The 13,609-nt window shown below is 45.8% G+C and overlaps 1 protein-coding gene across 13 annotated transcripts in view; it reads left to right on the plus strand.

Moving 5' to 3' along the window:
- The window catches only part of LOC308198140 (uncharacterized protein), a gene marked incomplete at its 3' end in the record, with an annotated part of 176,686 nt that overhangs the window by 17,771 nt on the left and 145,306 nt on the right, over nt 1-13,609 (plus strand). For 6 of the 13 annotated variants that reach the window (XM_080599941.1, XM_080599940.1, XM_080599949.1 and 3 more), the window contains exons 2-7: nt 2,978-3,156; nt 5,870-5,949; nt 7,008-7,079; nt 8,170-10,067; nt 10,504-10,837; nt 12,352-12,467. In XM_080599941.1, coding sequence (XP_080456067.1) covers nt 10,640-10,837; nt 12,352-12,467 — 314 coding nt within the window. In that variant the 5' untranslated portion in view covers nt 2,978-3,156; nt 5,870-5,949; nt 7,008-7,079; nt 8,170-10,067; nt 10,504-10,639. Of the gene's footprint in view, nt 1-2,977; nt 3,157-5,869; nt 5,950-7,007; nt 10,068-10,503; nt 10,838-12,351; nt 12,468-13,609 lie in introns of those variants that run through there. The other 7 variants (XM_080599944.1, XM_080599945.1, XM_080599946.1 and 4 more) reach the window with 7 other exon arrangements.

The raw sequence follows: 13,609 nt of genomic DNA on the forward strand, positions 1-13,609 counted from the left end.
TACTGAGTTGATGAGAAACCTGCTAAAGTCATGTTTTCTTTCCTAAAAGAGTTTTTAACTCCACACAGCATTTGTAGGAAGAAGCTGTTCCCTCCTGTTAACTCCAGATCCCACTTTTACTTCTGTTCTAAAGTTTCCCAAATGAGTAATTATGCAAGAGGTAATGGGTAAGAGGATGCCCTGCAGCAACTGGAACACCCAAGGGGAAACAAGGAGATGAGAGAGCCTGGGCTCAAACAGAGCTTTTGCTGCATTACATGGTGCTCTGCTCCACAGAGAATTTTAAGTGGGAAGGAGTAGTTGAAGGGGTCTAAGGCAGAGCAAGAAGGATTAGTGGACTGGAGCATCTGTGCCTGTGATGAGCCCTCTCATCCACCTTCACAGATGCTCTATGGAAATACATTTCCATCACTAGGAATCACCCCTCTCTGAGGAGAGTTTGATATCCAAAGCCGTTGTCCATCTTAAAATAGGCTCTGACAGGTTCACTGCAAGGTGGATCTCTCCCATGGTGGGAAAGGATCTCTAGAAAACAATACAGAAATTACTGCATTTTTTCAGTTCTGAATGAATCCAGGTTCTCCAGTCAAGGTGCTCGCACATTTCTGGCTCAGATTTGTCCAGCCACACCTGAGTTTAAATGCTCCAGGATTTGAGTGTTTAGTGTTCAGTCTCCAGCCTTCCAGGATGGCATGGCCTGTGCCTTTGGGAAGTATATTGCTATGTTTTCATGTAGAAAAATAAAAGCTTTTGTCCTCTTGTCAGAAAAGTTTCCAACATAGCATTCCGCACAAAGCTGTGGCAACCTTTGAGCCATTAGGTGGCTCCACAGAAGTTTTCTGCCTTCATTTTCAGTAGGTCTACAGGAAGAAAAAACAGATAGTTTCAGGTAGTGTTCACTTGTGCTTCTCTAGAACTTAGCACTGAGATGTCAGTGAAAGGCACTTCTGCAATTTAATAAGTATTAAAATTTCATTTCTCACTGGGTGCCCATGGAAGTTTCCACCCTCATGTTGGTAGATCAGTCTTTCTCAATACAAACTGGTCTCTGCTTCTGTGGGCAACCCGTGTCAGTAGAATTGGGACACCACCAGCCTCGTGTCTTTAGAAGTCTTGCCCTGTTTGCACATTATGAGTGTACTAAGTTTGGCATTGAGGTCTCCCTTCCAGTGTCTGTGCTTTCTTTGACTGATTTGACCCACCTCATTTGTTTTGTTCTGGATCCAGTGAGGTCTCTATTGACAGAAAGGTGCTCTTGGAGGCCTAATCCACATCTCCACACAGTCACTAAAAGGGCTCTTGTTGAATTCAGTAAATGTTGGATGAGATCTTGAGTGTCTTTTACTCCATTATCTTTGGCGTCTACTGCATAGGGAGCACAGCTTGCAAGCATTCCAGAGCTTCTGAATTTACCCAGCATCTGCATTCCAGATAACCAAGATGCTAACTTCTTTAAAAAAAAACAACGGTGCCTATAAGCCATCCTGGAAGTTTACGTTACATCAAAGTTCATAAGAATGTATAACTGTTTCATTCTGCTTCCAGTCTTTCGTGCATAGTTCTAGGTTATCCTTTCTATTTTAGGAAAACCTTTTAACACGATTTGGGGTGACATAAAACAACTTTGCTGACAGTGTGATAAAGATAGTGCACCCTTTCAGAAAAGTCATTGTGTCTATTTAAATATTAGGCTTCAGCTTGTTAGTGAAAAATGTGTCGCACACAGCATATTTTTTTTTTTGGTGTGTGGGAAAAGACAGTACAGATTTTGAAGTTTAAGAAAGTCTGGCAAATTACAAATTAGGATAATAATTCATGGGAGTAATAAAATATCAGACTTTTATTGCACTATTGAGAAGGGCATTAAAAAGCATCTGGGAACTTGAGGTTTGGAAAGACGGGCTTTGAAAGACTTGGTGGGTTAAATATTAATGTAGAAAATATGGCATCTGTAAATGCCTGGAAATATGCTAATGGGGTTTGATTCAGCCAAGGATCAAGCGTTGCTCTGGGGTGCTGAGTGCCTCCAGGATCTCCTGCTGACAAAGGGAGCTGAGGCACTACAGCACCTCCTGAAAGCCTACAGTGCCTGGGAGCACTGTGCTCCTAACGAGCATCCCAGGGGCACTCGGCATCGGCCAGGCAAGCCAAGGGGGACCTGGCAAGGCGAGAGGCCCCCAAGCAGCTGAAGTGCCCAGGCTGGGCCCCAGGTGGCCAGGACCCGTCTCATGCAGCACCAGCATACATGGGGCCTGTGGGGCGGGACACTTGAGAAACCAGGCTGAGGGAGAAACTAAGGCTGTTACCTCCCAGGCCGTGTGGTCTGGTGCCCTCCACTAGCAGGCTGGAGGTGATGCCACCACTGTTACCTCCAGCAAGCTGAAGGAATGGGGGGCCAGAAAAGCTGCTCGCCCCCAGCATGGTGGGAGTGCGAGACGTTTTGCTTCTGGCACCAGCAGGGCTGGGAAAGGAGACCCTCACGTTCTCCCTGTGTCCTCTGACTTTGGGTAGTAGTTACAGTTGTCCTTCAATACAGTTATGCTTTCTTTTTACCTTAATTCCACTTGTATTTTTCAGTCTGTTATTTGTTTAGATGCTATGGTCTTAGGGGAATTGAAGTCCTCACTCATCAGCCTTTTATTGTTTGCGCTGAGGAAACCAGCCCTTGTTAGCAGTGGAAACCTCCAGAGGCATGTGCTTTTCATGCTGTTCTTCAACATGGAGAACAGCCTTTCTGACTTACTGTCTTTCTGAAGATAACTATGAGTACAGAAGGAGACTGGTAAACTCAGACAAGCCACCTTTCTGCTTCAGCCACCACTTCCTACCTGCGGTGGGCTGTCCTGGCTTCTTGTCCCTCTCAGCTGGCTGGCTCTGGCAGCAGCAGGTCACCAGGGCTGTGTTCCTCTGCTCTAAAAACACCTTCATTTTATTTATGCTGTTATGTTTAATACCCTCCTCCTCTCTCTCTCCACAGTCCCAGGTTGCCCTTAGATCACTGAAGTTGTTGTACCATGTGCTGCGCATCATCTAGGAGCAACAGCAAAGCTGTGGTGGTGCTCAGGGGTAATGGGCCCTCCAGGATCTGCTGGCCATCAAGGAGCCTGTGGGGAGCACCGGACAACCCTCCCGAGATGCCAGCACCGTCAGTGCGAGGTAACGTAGGCCTTCAGGACTTCATGGCCTTTGTTAGCACTTGTCACGGAGCGGAGCAGTGAGGGGGTTGCGTTTACTGAGACTGAATTGCGTTTACTGAGACTGAATAAATAAATCTCAGCTTTCTGGCATTGATTTTTGACAAAGGATTCAAGAAGCTGCAGCTGTGCTGGCTTCCTCGTCCCCTCCCCCGCTTTATTACAATGAGTGTTGTTCTGAAATGCTCAATTCAGCTATAAACAATCTACTCTATCAACAACATGCTTTTGCACTTTTTGAAATAGTGCTTTGAGGCAGATAAATGAAAGTAAGTATGGCAGGTTGCCAGTAAAAATCCTGCAAACTGTATCATCACAGGGGCACTGACAAAGACAGCACATTATTTTATTTACTGTGGAAACCGAAAATCCATTTCTGCCCATACAATAGCTGTTTATTTCATCTTTGCTTGATGTTTGTTCTAATCTTACTTGACACTTCTAGATAGTAATGGTTCACAAGCTGTTCAGATCAGTGCTCGCAGGGCTCCATCAGCCAGCACTCTGCACGTTTTAGAAGTCCAGCACCCTCTTTTCTGGCACGTGCCCTCTGGCCAAGAGCAAGGGAGCCTGCCCGAGGGCTGGACACAGGCACGGTGCTGGGGAGGTCCTGTCAGTCCCTGCTGCAGTCCCCTGGGTTCAGTTTGCACTTGCACCTCTACCAGCCAAGATGTGCACAGGAGACTCGTGAATGCCTTGCAGGAGGCTGACCCAGACAAAGGAGCTCCTTGGCTTTTGAGTTTTTCTTTCTAGACGCTTAGTCTGTCTGATGTTGACATTGACAGCTATCTGAATGGCAGCACGCATCCCATATAAACAAAACTGATTTTGAAATGCGGAGAGAGGAGGTGATGGGGTGGCTGGTGTATTCCTGCTAAGGCCTGCTGGGCTCAGCCTGGTGCTGGCGATTTCTTAATCCCGGCAATGTGTCCTCTGGCAGCGCAGTGGCCCTTTCCCCAGCTCCCGCGTTGGTGGAGCAGCTCCTCCGGCACCACTCATCACAGTGGCTTGGAGACAGGAGAAAACCCGGCTGGAGAAGAATGCTGAAACCATTTCAAAAACCTCTGAAGAGAAAATTAGTAATATTTTGTTTTCCTGAATGGTTTCATTGAAATTTAGGGAAAATAATTGCAGTTGAAAGATCTCAGCTTTTGTTGTTCTGTTCTTTATTATTTGTTTTTGCATCCTTTCTTTTTCTTCTTCCTTTTTTTTTTGGGGGGGGGGGGGGGGAGGGAGGGAATATTCTTCCTCCTGCTCCTTTCCTGCCTCTCCTTTGTTATCCTTTATTACATTTGCCACCACAGAAAAAGTGGAAAGTAGGGAGAGGAAGGAAGAGAAAGAAAAATGTAGCTAAGAAAAGAAAAGAACATTTCCAAATTTCCTTTTCCAGATCTGGTGAAAACAGTTTTTTCATTAACTTTCAGATCTTAATGATGGCCTTTTATGACCAAAAATCAGCTGAAAATGATTCCAAGCAGATGTGTTTAACTCCTGTTTGGTTACCTAGCTATTTCTGGGGAATCTGGCTTTATCCTTTGACGTAGCCAGAAACTCTGCCAGATCCATTTTGCTCTGAGTTCTCCCTTCTGCTCATCCACTACTACCCATCACACTGAACAGTGAGGAAACTCCTGAACACCCTTTCAGTACTGTTTTGTTGGCCATCTTAGGCTGAACTTCCCCCTTTCATAAGCTTGTCCATGCTAATGCCTCTTCTTGTGTCCCATTTGTTAAAGCATAATGGTGTTTTTATGCAAGAACACGATCTTTTCACTGATACTTTGTGATTCTCTATATTCTACATTCATGGTTACATGAGGAAAAAAACTCATATTGAAGGAGATGCACCAGAAGTGGAATAGCAGCCAGTCTCTGTATCCCGAAGCAGGGGAAGTACAGAACTTTGTAGCACCTGGAAAACTTGCTGAATGGACAAAACCAGACACATTCAAAGCCACTGCCCATGGTCCACAGACAGCAGCTACTTGGTGTTTATGGTAGAGAAGATGATTGCACCAGGCAGCTTAGATTCACAAGCAGAGAGGCTGGTAACAGCCCTGTTGTACAAAGCCATGGCTCTAGGGAGGCAAAAACTTGGCTGTGGGCAGGGAAAAAAGCTGTGTGTGTCATGAGACTGGGAGCTGGGCTGGGGAGAAGGGGAACCTCTAGCAGAGGAGGGGTGGCTGAAGAAGTGATAATAAGAATTATGCTTTCTGGAGAGAAAGGTTCCTATAAATCTGTGGGCTCAGCTCTGCTTTTACCAATCTCTCTTAAATGCAATTTTCCATCTGGGAATAACCTGTAAGGTGAATGTACAGCATAGCTTAGGGCTTTCAAATTAATGTCAGGCAGATAGGTGAGTGTTGTTCTTCATTTCCTCAAATGCAGGATATACCTGGGTGCATGCATTTTTGTCTGTTTTATCTTACCTTGACTGTATTCAAAATAAACTAGAGCTGACAATTACACATATGTGATGTACACTGGAGACCTGCAGTTGTATTTGCAACTCAGCCTAGGGGACTGTAATGCATGTCTTTGATTAATTTTAGTGGTAAAGTGTCCAAATCTCTTACACAGCCTTGCAATGCTCAGCTATAAACAACAGTCATACTTCATTTCAATGGTCCTTCTTACTTTTATTTCACAAAGCATTTGTTGATCTCTGTTTTCAGCCTATCATGCTTCAGAGCTAAAAGGAGCAGCCCTTCCTTTCTGCACAAACGTTTTCCTGGAGAGTTTCTGATGGCAGAAGGTATGCACAATATTTTGGGTATACCCCAAAGCAAATTCCAGGCAGGGAAGAGCTGTGTTTCAGACCGAAAGGGCATCTCTTTGGCTGATGCTGTTAAATAGGCTCTGCAGGAAAGCCTGGAGAGGGTCTGCCCATCCTGGGTGCTGCTGGGGTGGCAGCAAAGCAGGACAAAAAAAAATAAATCAGGAAATGGAGGAGCGCACTTTTAATATCAGTTGGCTTAGTCATTACACGAGCTTATTCTAAAACAACTAGTAGTGTATTGACCACTCCAGAGCCAGAATAAAGCTACTGTGTGCACACAACTGTTGTGACAACAAATACAAAATAATGGCATGAAAGTCTCTTGGTGACTGCAGCTTCCAGAAAGCGAAACAAGCAGTGCTAGGCGAGTGTCAGCTTGGAAGGAGGAGTCCTCCCCAGAGCAGCTCCTGCCCTGATGAGGTTCAAGCTGCTCTGGCTCAGGGTACGTTTGTTTTCAACCTGTGCTATGGATGAGTGGATTCAGAGCTGGGGGAAGGTGGGCAGGAAGGGATAGGAAACAAGTATTAAGGAAATCCCTCTAAAAATGACCCTGAGCCAGGAATGCCTTTGCTTGTTTTCTTATTGAAAAGCAAATGTTTCAGAAGATGCTTCTTCTGGCCTCATATCATATATATAACAATGTTTTATCTTCCCAATTACTGATGGGATTCCCAGCTCCTTACAGAGGCTCAGAGATCTTCCAAGGAATGCGATCCTTGAAGACAAAAAGAAATAGAAGAGCAGCAAATATTGCAAGGTGTCATGTGTGACAGCAAACTAACATCACTTCTGCCCTTGCTGAGTGTCCCATGTCCCCTCAGATGAGAGCTGGTAAATGGCCACTGCCCATCTTTCTGTTTTCAAATACACAGCAAACCACTTTCAGAAATTACTGTCATTAAATGTGCTCTTGATCCTGTTCCCTTTCATTTCTTCTTGCTTTCCATTCTTCATTGCTTGTATCTTGTCTGTATTGTGCAATGCCATATTAAGCAGCATGCATTCTATGAAACCCCATATCCTCTGTTTTACAGTTGCTGCAGCCTGCGAGAAGAAGCGCCCATGGAGTGCTGCCGTGTTGCATGTCATGGAGCAGGACAGTGCTGGTACATGTCCCTGGGCTGGGTTGTTGAGGAGAGGCTGAGCACGATGCAGGAGCACCTCCAGGTGTTTCTCCAGGGAAGTCCTCCCCTGGGGCCTCCTCCCTGCCCTGTTAGTGGGTGGTGTGAGGTGACCTTTGGCCAGGGCTGTGAGCAGGGGGACTGGCTGGCAGTCCCTGCAGGTGGGCAGGGAGGATAGTTATAGATTCCCACTTGGGCACCCCGGACATTTTGCAGGGGCACCACTTTGATAGCAGGTATCCCACTGGCACGTGCTTGGAGGAGACACTACTGTGTGACCCGCATAAGTTACTCATTAGTGCAATTAAGATGTGAAATGTTAAACATTAAATGAGGTAAAGCGAGGATATGAAATCATAAGCAGTGAGTCTGCAGAAAGCAAGGGGGAAGCAGACCTGGGACCTGTCAGAGCTAGGCTATGAGGGAAGCAAGCATGGGCAGGAAGGGGACAATGAGTGCTCCCGCGGCCTGCAGCAGGAATCTGCTACCAACCAAAAAAAGGACAGTGCGATTTTCCATGCAACAGAGACTGGATGTAACTGCCAGGGGAGAAAGCAGGTGGAGAGATTAGATATGCCTGATGCTGACAGAAAGCGTGTTTGTGCCTAATACATCAGAGAAATTGTTCAGAAGTAATTCAGCCATGTGAAAATGTGACCCTTGTAATACTGCGAAGGTCAGAAAAACCTGAGGAGATCCGCTGAGTAAGTGTTGGTCCTGCGAGGAAAAGCTGTCCAGAGACAGTGTGCTCATGTTGCCACGTCAGCTTCCCATCAGGGTCCCAGCAGGGCAGAGGCAGGGCAGCTCCTGCTGTCTTTCTCAGTGCTTGCTGCACGCTCTGCTCACATGGAAAACTTGTGTATTGAGGTCCAAACCTGCTCAAGCCTACTTGGCTGTTGGCTCTGTAATCCCTTCCAAGCTGAGTCTAAAAATCACACTGGTCTGGAAAGGTTCATGAAACCTCTGGAAGGGAGTTGGGTCTCCTGTGGGTCTTCTTTCCATGCTGTTTGCTTTGCCTTTTGCTCTGTTCTGAAAATAATAACGTGTAATAACTGCTTTCCTTCCTTCTTGTCAGCTTGGGCAAGAGGAAACAGCAATTTTTCCTACCTGCAAATGCGTCCCTGCTTGGTAGAGTGCCTGTAAATTCAGGAGAGGTGCGTGAGCAGTTTGGGGCAGTCCTGGGGAGTACCAGGTGCTGGAAAGAGGGCAGATGATGTTGCAGAAACATGACAGACAGACAGGCAGGAATACTGTTCATCTGAAGTTCTCCCTTATACTTCCTGAAGATTTAATATAAAAGACCAATCCCATACCCGCTAGAAAATTTGGGCTGAAGGAAAATAAGAGCCTGATGCTCTTCTCAGGCAACTGAAAATGCCTTGGGTTAGACCTCTGTCATCCCCTGGCCAGGTAAGCTGTGTGAGGGCAGGCAACTGGCCTTAGACCTGTAGCAAGGAGGTATGGGAGAGGCACTGTGCGTTGGTGCAGGCAGTTTTCACAGTGCCAGCTTGGTGCTCAGCTGCTGTCATGGTAGCATCCAGGGAGACGTTTGTGGGGTGAGCAGCTCTGGAGATCGTCTGAGGCGCTGTGAAGGAGGGGAAAAAGATGAACTGGCAAAAAGTTAATTAAAACTCTTCTGATTATGAGGTGGGATTTAATACTTAAAAAAATGCAGTGTGACACAGTGCAGCACTGCAGCTGAATTAATCATGAATGAGGATAGTAATTTTTAATTTTTGTGTGCATGAGAAAAACACTCAACAGATTTGACAATTAGAGCAGGATAACAGCATTGCATGGCACAATGTGAAGTAGTTTTTCCCAGTGGTTTTTGAGAGGGAGCTAAACAGATGTGCTCAAATATTTACAAGTGCACAATATTCACATGCTTTTCAAATGCTGACCCCGCTGATTCGCAGAAGTCTGCTTCAATCTGGAGACCAGCTACTGCGGTGACACAGGCTATTTATCATAAGTAACACAGCGGCACTACTGCCAGCTTCCAGCGTAGTAGTGTGCACAGTTATCTCCTACTCTACTGGCAACGTTATACCACTTCAGCAACCCACCTGTAACACCAAGGCGTCCCACCACAGACCTGCAGCAGTGCGTCCTGGTGGCTCAGCCCTAGCCGGGGCCTGAGGTGGTAGGAGGGGTTCCTGTGCTGCACCACAGCAAAGAGAAACAGAAAGCAGTGGGATCTCTAAGGACTTGGGCTCTGTGAGAGGATTTGAGAGAAACAATCCCCTGAGGTCTGAGTCAAAAGAGAGTCCAGCTCCCTCCTGGTTGGCTGTGCAGGGAGGTCAACCAGCAAACCAATCCCTTCGTGAAAGCAGAGGTGTAGCCTGAGAAGATGCACTCAATACACAGGTGTTTCTTAAGGTTAAACTTGCTTTGTAATGCTTTGTAATATAAACTTGCTAATGTAACTGTGGTTTTGCTATAATTAGATTCCAATGGAAAGATTAGATAGCATACATACCTGTGTGCAGTATTGATACCACATGGGTCACCGAGCTGCTTTGTGTCTTTTCTGACAAGCAGCTGCCACAATGCTGAGCTTGAATACTGTAACTCCTATTTAGTTATCTGCTTTAAACTGTTTATTTTCTGTTAAGTAATGATACACAATTTCTCTGACTTGCACACCAAAAATATTCCAGCACATCCAGGCTACTGTGTTTGTTGGGGATCATAGCAATAAATACCTGCTTTGGTCTTGGGGAGTGGTTAGTACAAGAATGAGGAGAAAAGGCAGCATTTCAAATTCAGGGCTTCTCCATTCAGCTTTGTGCTCTGCCCTAGACTCTCTGGTTGACCTTTTGCAAGTCTTGTTCTTTGGAGCACATCATTCACCGGGTAAACTTTGCTGATGCCCTCTGCATGACTCATCCACCCTACCCCACACTGAGAAGGAGTCCCATGACACTTTTTGAGGAATATCACTTGACTTATCTAGTCGCAGTGGCACGGGTAGGTAGCATGCTCCAGCCAGGCAGGGCTCTCCCTTGCTTTTTAGCCAGGCCCAGCCCTTCCTCCAAGTCTCCCATTCCAAATGGCCATAGTCCCTCAGCCCTGACATGGTGAGATGCCATTTTGCGTGTACAATTGACACTGATGTGTGTGAGTGCATCCCCTAATACCTTGTGAGCATTCCTTCTTTGTAAGATGAAGTTCCTACAAACACCACAAAGGAGGCAGCTGGGTAGAAGAGGGAGGCCCAGTAAGTCTCTCCTTTCCCTTCAGGTGAAGTCAGCCATACTGTATTGAACCCTTGGACACCCTAAATTAATAGGTTTCACTGCTGATGAAACAGTTTGGGATTTGATATTGCTCCATATATCAGGCAGACCAGCAGCAGGCCCAAATTTCTCCTTGTACATCCTCATGGGACTTGCATCTTTTCCAGGGTTCTCCCTTGTGTGGTTGATACAGCAAAGGGCATTCTCTGCGCATGCCATCTTCCAGGGTGGTGGAAATGCCTGATTGCTGCCTCTTCATATCCCATCTGACCTGCCAAAATCTAAACTGAGCAAAACGGGAGTATGGACTTGAACTTCACTGCTGTTTGGGAACGCTCTGAAACTGACACATGGAAACATTTGAACTTGTCTCCCTCGCTGAAACTCCACTTAGAGCACACACCTTCCTCTTGTCTGCCTGCCAGCTCCAGCAGGACAGTCACGACCAGTAGAACCACAGCAGATGAGGAGGCAGAGGTCTACAGCTGGACTGACAGGAAGGTAAATGGCACTGGGGTGAAGGGGAGGAGAGCTGGCAGTAAACAGAAAGAAGTAGAGAAGTTAAGAAGATTGATTATATCCTGAATTTGCAAAGTGCAATACAGAAATACAATGCAGAAAATTATATGGTAGTTTAATTTTGAAATTTCTCTCTTTCTACTTTTATTGGGTAAAAACTTAACAAGAATATATCCAATCGAAGGTCTGCGAGGAGTGTGGGGGGGGGGGGGGGGGGGGGGGGACAAGGTCACTGGAGCTGCACCCATTCAGTTCCAGCAGAAAAAGGGACCAGAGGCACAGATTTGACTTCAGCCACAGCAGTAAAAATCAGAGTAGTTCAGCTGAAGTGAGACAAGGGCAGAGCAGTCCTGTAGAGGTCTAGTATTGCATGTTTACACTGTGCAATTCAACAGGGTGAGCCACCAATTATCTGCATCAAAGTGACCACCCAGAGGCCCAGTGTATTTGGCCTCGTCTGTCACTTAACTGCCCCCTGTCATGCTTCAGTTAAGAGCTGACAATGCCAGCTAAGATTGTCCATATCGCCTGCAGCGCAGGGTGTTTCGATGCCTCATTTTCCTTATAAGGAACCCAAAGAAAAGTCAGGTTTGTTCAGCACAGGCAGTATTTGGGGAGGATTCAGGTAAGCCAGATGGCAATGTCAGTGATGGATGGTACAGATACCATAGGGCTATGCCTGAATATCTGAACTGGGAGAGCTGAGCTGCGCTGTACCTCTTTGAAATATTGACTATTGCAGCAGTTGCTTTACACTGTTCAATTGGCTGTGTAATTGCTTTCACAAATTAAACAAAAACAATGGTGAAAATATGTAAAACGTCACCTGGACTGAATTGTGGTTCAGATCCCCAGTGAAAATGAGTTTGGCAGCCTCCCCTCACTACTTATCTGCTTGATTTCAGCCTGAACACTTCTCTGCTCATAAGCTTGAGCCAGTGTTGCAGGTCAAGTTTAGATGTGTTATTGGTGCTGCTGTGAGAGAAGCCCAGCTTATCTGGCACAAGATGGATTAATTAGCCCCCTGTTTTCCAAGCCATCCCAGTTATCCCATGCCTTGTATGCTTTTTGATTTGCTGTGGTTGCTCTCCTGGGTTTGAAGAGCGAATATGCAATGCTGCACTTTCCTCTTGAGCTCACATTTCTTTTCCTTTTGCCTTCTAAATGTGGCAGTTACTCATCTAGTGAAGGCAATCAAGGACATGAGAAAGAGCCACATCATACAATTGCAAATTACCAAGTCAACAGGTCCCTCCATGCTGACCTCTTCTATACAAGCTCAATGGCACAGACAGAAGTCAAGCAAAGTGGACAGCTCCTTTCTCTCCCTCCTCTATTCCCCACGCTTCTAAGGCAGCACTTAGAGGGAGTTAGCCAACCAGGATTCAACCAGGCACACCTGCATTTCAGTTTATTTCCGCTGCACATTTGTGGAGGCATGACTTTGCTCCATTTTCTTTCTCTCCTTTTCCAACCTGGCTGTGTTACTGGTGCAGTCACCTGGGTTTAGGAGCAGCATACTGCTGCTGCATCTGAAGGAGACCAGCAAGAGACACCATCACGGACCTGGACACGGTTCCTGCAGCCGCTATGATGCTTCTCAGGAATGGAGGTTAGTTTGTCTACTCTTGAATGGGGAGTCTGGTAAAATCTGCTGTCTGAGCTCACTTAGAGATGAGGATTGTCCTCACATCTTGCCTTTGCCAGTGGGTGAGAGGAAGACCTCTAGCTAATGTCAGCCACTGCCTGTTCCTGGAGCCACAGAATGGCTTGGTTTTCTCTTTCTTAAGTGATTTAGATGGGAGGTCTTTCTGAAAGTACTGAGTAAAAGATGGCTTCGTTTCAGCAACACTCTCGAAAGCCAAAATGCTTTTAAATGCCGGTTACTGCGTATCCTGAAAAGCATGGGCAGTTGTGAGTTAGCTGACTTGGTTTTGGTTGACAGTGCCCTGTGTAAAGAAGCAAAATGAGATCTCTGCATTCACCCTGAGGAGCAGAGTGACCCAGGTGGCTGTAATACAGTCTGTACTCTCAGTGAAATTCAGGAAGCTTTGGTACCAATGAGAATCTGTGTCGCCAAAGCTGGCATCACCACCAGGCAGCCACAGAGATGCAGTGTGTCAAGCAGGCTGGAAGAGCCCATGTTTCTCATCAGATAGATACAGTAGTGCTTTTAAATACTTTTTAATAGTTTACAAAATTATGATAAGCTCTGCAAGGCCATTTAAAATGGATAATCTTCAAGTGGTATTAAGGATTAAAATGGGTCTGCCTTGTATGCTTTAATGGGCCCCTCACAGGCTATTCAACGTTATCAAAAGGTGATTTTAAGAGTTTGTAATAAATATGTTCCTTTGGGAAAGATTAGGAAACAGGGTGGGATTTGCCATCCTTCTGCTACCTCTAAATTGCTGTGTTCTAACTGAATTAATTACAGTAGGTCTGTCTTGAACTCCAGAGCGCCAGCTCACTTCTGATCTATTGTTCAGTGAAGAGGTTTGTCCTTAGGGGGAAATGTTTGCTCCAAAAGCTAGGGCTATTTAGTATTTGATTATCAGCCTAGGAGAAATTAGACAAATAACTCTCTGGCTTCGTGAACACTTACATGTAGGTTTAACCTTCCCTTCTTGAAGAGTCCTTTAGATTTCAAAGTACAATAAAATAAAGTGTGTCTGCAGAAATCTTATGGGGACCAGGGACTGTGAGAGTTATTTATTCTCAAAGCAGAAATGACTGGCTTCATTCAGAAAGTCT

Source organism: Anser brachyrhynchus (assembly GCF_964034855.1).
Source record: "Anser brachyrhynchus genome assembly, chromosome: 7".
Lineage (NCBI taxonomy): Eukaryota > Metazoa > Chordata > Aves > Anseriformes > Anatidae > Anser > Anser brachyrhynchus.